The sequence below is a fragment of the Amaranthus tricolor genome, chromosome 12 (genome assembly GCF_026212465.1).
Source record: "Amaranthus tricolor cultivar Red isolate AtriRed21 chromosome 12, ASM2621246v1, whole genome shotgun sequence".
Taxonomy (NCBI): Eukaryota; Viridiplantae; Streptophyta; class Magnoliopsida; order Caryophyllales; family Amaranthaceae; genus Amaranthus; species Amaranthus tricolor.
Window position 1 is genome coordinate 10,866,863 of NC_080058.1, and position 8,398 is coordinate 10,875,260.

The following is an 8,398-nucleotide window of genomic DNA, read 5'->3' on the forward strand; positions in this document are numbered from 1 at the left end:
TTGTGCTTGGTATCCCCTACACATCTAGATAGACCCCTAGTATTTATGAGCATTTTCATATCTTTCAAGGCTTCTCTAGATGGCCTTTTTGCTGGTTGTAGGAGTCTTATTGGAGTGGATGAGGCTCATTTAAAGGGTAATTATGGTGGTGTTTTGTAATCTACAATTGCCCTTGATGGCAACAATGAAATGTTTCCAGTGGCATGGGGTATTGTTTCATGTGAAGATGAAGAGAGTTGGAAGTTCTTCATTTGGCATCTTAAACATGTACTTGAACCAAGTAAAAGGGGAGACAATTGGTGCGTAATATCTGACAGGCAGAAGGTATGTACGCTTGTTACTTAGCATTTCATTGATTATACATAATCTTCTAAACCTAATCTTAATATGTTATTTTCAAATGCAGGGAATTGACAAGGCTCTCAATGATTTGTGGCCTAAGGTGCAAAGAAGGTATTATTGCAGACACCTTAGTGCCAACTGGAAGAAGCCTTTTCCTAGATCTAAGTTATGGCAACTGTTTTGGCTAGCATGTGAGGCTTTCTCAACCTTCACATTTGCAAAGGCCATGAATGAGATTGAAAAAAACAAACATGAGGCTAGGAAATGGCTTGCTAACTTAGGTCCACAAGAGAGATGGAAAAAACATAAATTCGATCCTGAACTGAAGAGTGACATTAACAAGACAAATTTTGTGGAAAGCTTCAATGCAACCCTAGAAACTGACAGGTGCAAGCCAGTGTTAACTGTGTTAGAGGGAATTAGGAGAGTCACAGTGGTTAGGTTAGCTGCAAGGAGGCAGAAGTGTGAAGATTGGGAGAAGTTGTGTCCAAACATTGTGAAGAGAGTTCAAGTATTGTGCAGTGAGAGTAGGTCTTGCAGGGCTTTCATGTCTAGTCTAGGGGAGTATGAGGTGATGGAGGGTAAATCAACTTTGTCTGTCAGTTTGAACCAACACACATGCCTTTGCATTGTGTGGCAACTCACTGGTATACCATGTAGGCATACAATGAGAGCTATTTTTCATGAAGATCTTGATCCACAATCATTTTGTTCATAAATGGTACTCAGTGGAGAAATATAAGTTGGCCTATAGTCACAACATTAAACCTATCTCTGACTAAGATAAGTGGCCAGCTACTGAGCACCCTACTATACTACCTCCTGTGATCAAGAGAGGTGTTGGTAGGCCTTGTAGGAATAGAAAGACAATAAAATGTGAAAAGTGTGGAGATTTTGGTCACAATAAGGCCACTTGCAAGGGAGGGGCAATAAAAAAACAAAAGGCAACAAGAGACACTGATAATGCTTCAACTTCCAAGAGCAAGGGAAAGTTAGTAGTAAAGCAGAAGGCATCATCAAAGAAGGGAAAGGGCAAAGCAAAGTGAATAGTATTTGTGTTATGTGATTGTGATTACTTAACTTTTGACTGAATTAGGATGAACAGTAGATTAATCCTCTTGTGATTGTAAAAACTAATCCTCTTTTGTATAAATTATGTATGATTATGGATGAACAACAGCTTAATCCTCTTTTGTATGAATTATGTATGATTATGGATGAACAGCTCCAATTTGGTATGCATATTGATCTACATTTTTTGGTAATGAATTTGTGTTTTGGAATGAAAGATAAAGTACAATCTTACTTTAAAATGGCAAGAACCAACATAATACCTAAGCTTACATAGATAGAAACCATTTCAATGCTTACAATCTTACTTTACAATGGCAAGAATAAACAACAGTAGGTAGAACATCACAACAAATTTCATGAAAATCACAACCTTAAGTAAGCTATCAACCTTCTTGGACAACCCTAGAACAGTAACTTTGAGTTCATTAAATTGTTCCCCATTCATCATTACAGGAGCAGCCCCTTGAACCTCTGAAGGTGCAGCTTCATCAAGGTTTTCCTTCAAATTAGCATCATAACCTCATGCAAATGCTTGGACCGACGTAAATTTGTAGTAGATTCTTCCCAGATTGTTAATTGAACTCAAAACCCTAATATCATAGAACTTTGATGGGTCACAGTAACATTTAATACCCCAGATTTAGCTTGAAAAAGGATTGATAGACTACTCATATCAACAAGGTGCATCTTCTTTTTTAGGGAGCCCGTTTGCTAAGAACTCCACAGTTAAGCGTGCTTGGTGGAGAGCAATCTTAGGATGGGTGACCTCCTGGTAAGTTTTCCCGGGTGTGCACGAGTGAGGCCAAAGTGCGTTGGAAAGACTTGTGTTGGTTTGTGGGGCTAGTTTACAGTCTCCAAAAGTAGTCACTAGCGGTCCGAGAGGCCGGGGTGTTACAACAGTAACATTTCTTCAACCTTACCCAGCTATCACCAACTTCAATGGAATAAACGTTAGGGTTTTCAGGTCGTCTTTTGGTAGTACCGAAATACACCTTACCGTAAAATGATGAGTGCCTTGAAGAAGCAGCCATGGAAGGAGAGAAGAAAGAGGAGAGGGAAAAGGGAAGAAGAAGATACGTGAGTTTGAAGTGATGCACCTGGTTATATAAACAATAAGAAACTAACCATGGTTAGGTCAAATTCAAAATTTAACGGCCACTTAACGGAAAAAAGTTATAAAGTGTTACGGTTGTAATTAGCAAGATAGTTTGGGGGTACCATTGGAATTACAAAAAACACAGGGGTACCAAAGATAAAGTGCAATAATACAGGGGTACCATTGATAATATCCCTTAGCAAAAACATTTATTACGCGTACGAATTTCAAAAAAATACCTACTATAATTTTCAGTAGTTATTTTAAACTAGTTATATTAGGTATTTGAATTAGTTATAATAAGTATTTTACATACTGAAGTATGCGTTTTTAATAGTGGATGTTAACATTTTGAACTAGTTATAGTATGTATTTTTGCATACTAAAGTAGACATATAAAAACTTATAGTAAATAACATAAACTCCTACACCAAATAACTTAAACACTTACAACACAAAATATAAATTCCTACAGCCATAACATACAAACCTACAGCAAATAACCTTACATCTACAACACATAATAAAAATACCTACATTACATAACAAACACCTATAACAAATAACCTAAACATCTACAGCAAATAACTTAAACCCTTACAACAAATAAACTAAACACCTATAGCACAACACCTACTTGACAATTTCAACATGTTAAAAACACCTACTTGACATATTGTGAACCCCTACTTTGTTGTATCCTAAATGTCTACTTGATGTATCATAAACGCCTACCGAGTAAGCATGTAGTTATACTATATTTTCCTTTTTTGTATTTTTGATAAATCTAATGGGTCGGCCTAATTGAGACTGTCTCTTTAAAAGACGGTCTCTCACAACAATTTGTGTTTTTTAAAGATTAGCTCTGTTGTGAGAGATTGTCTCGACTGTCTCTCGGTGAAACAACCTCAAAACAAGGAGCCCATATGCTAATAATTGTATCAGTTGGCTATTTACCCCATGTTTAGGGAACGTTTCATGGTGAGATCGTCTCACATAACAATTTGTGTATAAAAATATTCAAGGTATTGGCGGGCAAAGCCACCAGTTTAAAATTTGCGGGCAGGTAACAACAAAAATTATATCAACCCAGGTAAGCCCATCAACCCGCTTATTTTCAATATTAATATATTTTTATTTGAGTTTTTATATATTAGCAGTAATTATTAAAAAATTATTGTAGACTCCTAGTTATTTTAGTTTTCACATATTACAATTAGATATTAGGCTTAAAAAAAACAACCAACCAATTTTTATGTTCACTTTGAAACTAATCCGCCACATCAATATGTTTTTAAAGTCATGGAAACTTATAATATTGTATAAATGCCTATGAAGAGCTGTTGATTTTATGACTTTCTATTATTAAAGTATGTGAGCAAATTACATTACTAAAAATTACATTACTAAGGCGACAATATTAATCCTTTCGTCATAAGCTCTAAATAAAAAAGTTCTCTCAAAAACTTAGACGAGACGGTCTCATTATAAGTCTGTCAATTGTGCCAGTCAAATTCCTTTATTGTTTTCATTTTCTGGGCATTTATCAATTTCGACCTTAAGGTATCATTTTCAACTTAAAGTAAAACTTAAATAGATCAATTAAAATAAAAAATTTTAATTTAGACCCACAAGTGATCAATTTTGTCATTAAACAGATCAATTTCTACCTAAATATGGTTTTATTTTCACAATTTTAGAATGAAGTTCAATAAAATGGTATTATTCTATCATTCTATGTATGAATTTCAAACAACAAATGAATGATCAATAAAACTATCAATAATAGTGTTGAAACATTGCACAATACAAGTACTAAGTCAATGTAACATGATGGTTTTAATGGAACATAAGAGTACTTGTACTCTTTAATCATCGATCAATAATAGTGACATTGCTCTTTCATCAACATGTTCTGTTCATAATGGACATGGAAATAAAGTTGTAGGTTTAGTGTTTGCTTATCCTTGATGTGAAGGCGGAGGAAGTGTCAATCTCGATTATGTTTTGCTATGATTCGATGAATGCTCTTGGAAATGATCAAGAATTCATGTTTATTATTTTTTGTTATAAAAAATTAAACTTTGATCTAAAAATAATCGATTGAGACCTTAACACGATCCATTAACTGAATGTTTGTTGGAAATGATAAAGAGTTCATGGTTGTTTTGTTATAAAAAATTTCAATTTTGATCTAAAAATGATCAATTCATACCTTAAAGTAATCAATTGAAAAATCAATTTTAACCTTAAAGTTATCAATTATGACCTAAAATAGATTAAGTACTGAACGCATTGAAAAAAACCATTTTTGGACTGATTGGACTATCCGCCTCATATTAAGACGGTCGCGTCCAAGACCAGTTGAAAAGTTCTAAAATCATTATTACACGCTTAATTAAAAAAAAGCCCATTAACCCTTGAATCATGGCACTAAAAAGGAGAAATACTTAAAATTTTAGACCTGTTGGCAGGTTTTTAGAGTTAAATTTGGTCCACTATTTGTCCAAACTTGCTCATGAACACCATCACTAGTATCCTATTGGATAGTAAAAATTATTGGTCATGGATGAATAAATTCGGTAAAAACCATCCCACTTCTTAAATGATGTCATCTTTTTCATTGTTATGCTACTTTTTTTATTAAAATTTTATTATTATATGTAATATTTAAAAATTCAGCCTTTTTTAAATGAGATAGTCTCACGGTGAGACGAGCTTAGAACAAGAAGTTTATATGCTATAACTTTCTTATATTGAGCAATCTAATCTAAGTATGAGACATGTCTCACGGTGAAACCATTTCATACAATATAAGAATTTGTGTATTAATTAATTGACAATAAACCATTCAATGAATATATTCTAAGTACATAAATAAATAATCATGTATTATTATCGCAACCCATTCCACACTAACCAAAATTTTACGTTCCCGCGACCCACGATAATAATGCAAAAGAGCACGATCTCGGCCCCTCGAACACCCCTACTCATGATCTTCGGAGTCCCAACTTTGGCTGACCACCTTTACAAATGCAAAAGAGCATTACGGTAAATGATGTCTCCAGTCTCCACAGGCCACATAATTAACTATCGTGTTTACTGGTTAAGGCCATAAAACAAAACTGAAGCCTGAGCCCTAAGAGTATGAAACACACACAATTTCATTTGATATGTCTAAATTGCTATCATTTGAACGAGCCACTCTTAAAACATGTAATGTAGAAAACCATAATGATAGTCTCGTAGTATATGAATATCTCAAGTAAATAAATCTATAATTCAATTACATCTAGTTAGGTGAACCGTAAACCTGCCCTGATGGTTACAAAATCATCCAGCTTTCACAATCTATTTTGATCAATCACTATAATTCAATCTGTGTGGTAAACATTCACTATTCTCCTGGGAAATTCTTGATTCTTGACCTGATTTAGGAGATGTAGATGTTAAAGGGAACAAGTTTAGCAATTCCGGCTCATTAAACCCTGTTTTTGATGTTGTGTTTGGGGATGGATGTAGGTAGAATCGCCTCCCTTTGATAGCCTTTTCTTCTTGTTCTTCTTGTTCTTCTTGTGTATTCCGCTCAGCAGTAATCGGTTCACCTAAGCATAGGCTTGACAAGAATTTAGTTGAGGTGTTCAAAGGGTTTGTTTGGATGACTCTATTTCCCGATGCTCCTTCCTTAATACTACTCATAGGAGCTTTGATCATCTCTAACTTCCCTTTATATTGTCTCCTTTCATGGAGCTTGAATTCAGGTTTTTTAACTCCAATATTACCTCCTTTTACACTTGTTTCTTCGCGTATCCCTGTAAGCTGTTGAACAACATTCTTGAAATTCATGGTATCGGCCTCTACAAATGTTATTAATGGGTTCCTGCTTTTTTCTGGCATCTCCATGTAGAGCATAACTCTTTTAAGTATAGTTTTGTGTAATCAATTTTATATCAAAGTAACTTGTAATCTAATATAAGAAATGTTACAACATTTTTGTGTTGTTTAGATAGCATTTGCTTTAAAGTAATGCGTTTGACTTGACTTAACTTGCCTAACTTGTTGAAGAGAAGACTATATTTTTAGTGAGGTAGTCTAAGTAAATAACCGTGATTTGTAATATTGGCAAATTACCTTTATGTGGAAGAATTTAATAGGGTAAGGCTTTTAGGGTTTCAATTTATCTTTTTTGTTTTGTTTACTTTATTGGTGTTTCTTTTGTATTTTCATGGTGATTTACAAATTATCGTGATTGATTAAAAATTTTTGTATTTTCCTTGCGCTTACAAGAATATTTTGGTTAAGGAAATGTGATTGTGATTTGACACCTATTTGTCTTAGAAATCTTATAAAAGTTGCATTGGTGAAGTTTCACTTGAAAAACCTTTTTGACTTTGAAACTTCTTAGCTTATGTAGTACACCATGTGCTATTGACCATCTTACCTGGTTTCACCTTCCTAGGCAAAGATTCCAAGCTTGCGCATACCTCCACAACTGTCTAAGGTATCTGAGGATCTACGACATATTGAAAATAAGATAATTTTGCGGTCAATGCTGCCTGTAATATCGGTCGTGGAAAACTCAAAACATTTATAATACAGTTGTGATACGATGATGTGGCTTAATTTTTGCTCTATGATCTAGGAAGGCGTAGCCATGCTCATCGAGTCGAGTGCATTAAACACGAGAGAACGAGCAAGGAAGAGGAAGAGGAAGAGGAAGAGGAAGAGGTAACATGGGATATAAGGGGAAAGACAGATAGTGAGAAATAGAGATATGGAAGAAGAGGAAGAGACACAAAAGAGACGTTAAGAATTCATATTTCAAACCAAATAGGCAGTTGAGAGTTGGGACGAAGCAAATGCAACCGCATAGCCACGGAACCAATTTGTTGTGCCCACATCACATGTTGGCATAAATGGCAAATTTGTTATCGAGCTTGTAGATAATAAATTTGTCAAAGCTAACCAATTTGTTGTGCCGCACAAGAAGAGAGTTAACTAAATATAAGTTCGATTACGTTTTATCTTGAAATTAATTGTTAATCAGAAAAAATAGTTCATCTAATATGTTAGTCAATCTCTTTGTAATTTTTTGATATGAAATAAATAACATTTTTTTTAAATTTTTTTAATTAAAAATGGGTTGAATTCTTTTATTTATGTATTGTTTGTAATGACTTTAGTAAGTCCTCAAATATCCTAAAAGTATATGTATAATAACTAGATTGAGGTAGCATGGTTCTCAATGAGTTGCTTATGTATGGCAAATGATGTATTATGGTGATGGAATGGCATTGGGATGGGGTTTCTCAATGTGAGTTGGTTAAGCCGTTAAGGTAGTGATGTGGACTCTTTTTGGACTTTTTCTAACTACAAAAGAAGTCTTTGTGAGTTAACTAAAATTTGACTACTTTTCAATTGAGATTGGTGATGGGTTTCCGGTAAGATTATTATTTGCAAATTTCTAAGAAAAACGTCATTTTATGTATATTCACATTTTTGGAAATCTTCTTAAGATGATGTTTTTTGAATGGTCAGTTAATTATACATAGACTTGACACGTAAGCAAGTAATGCTTTATCATTAATAATCCATAAATTATATAACCATGTGTATGAGATCGTCTCACTGTGAGATAAGCCCATTAGTAAAAAAGACAAAAAAAGATGAAAACTGAATTTCTAGTTATACAAGAAGCGGTTTTTTTTAATAGTTTTGGCTAATCCAACTAAAGTCTTTTCACGATGTAATGACCTCAATAAATAATTAGTGAACCATAATATATAATCTAGAGCTTTAAATATGAATTTAAAATTTTAATTGAGTTGGTTTCTTATAATGGTAATAGAGTTATGTCATATAATCTATCAATATTAATAATGA

At 33.8% G+C, this 8,398-nt stretch overlaps 1 protein-coding gene across 1 annotated transcript; it reads right to left on the minus strand.

Moving 5' to 3' along the window:
* Positions 1-5,708: 5,708 nt before the first annotated feature.
* On the minus strand, positions 5,709-6,418 carry LOC130828556 (VQ motif-containing protein 31-like). Its single transcript, XM_057694524.1, has one exon. It carries the CDS (start codon positions 6,416-6,418, stop codon positions 5,876-5,878), a length of 543 nt encoding a protein of 180 aa, XP_057550507.1. The 3' UTR covers positions 5,709-5,875.
* Between the last annotated feature and the right edge of the window lie 1,980 nt (positions 6,419-8,398).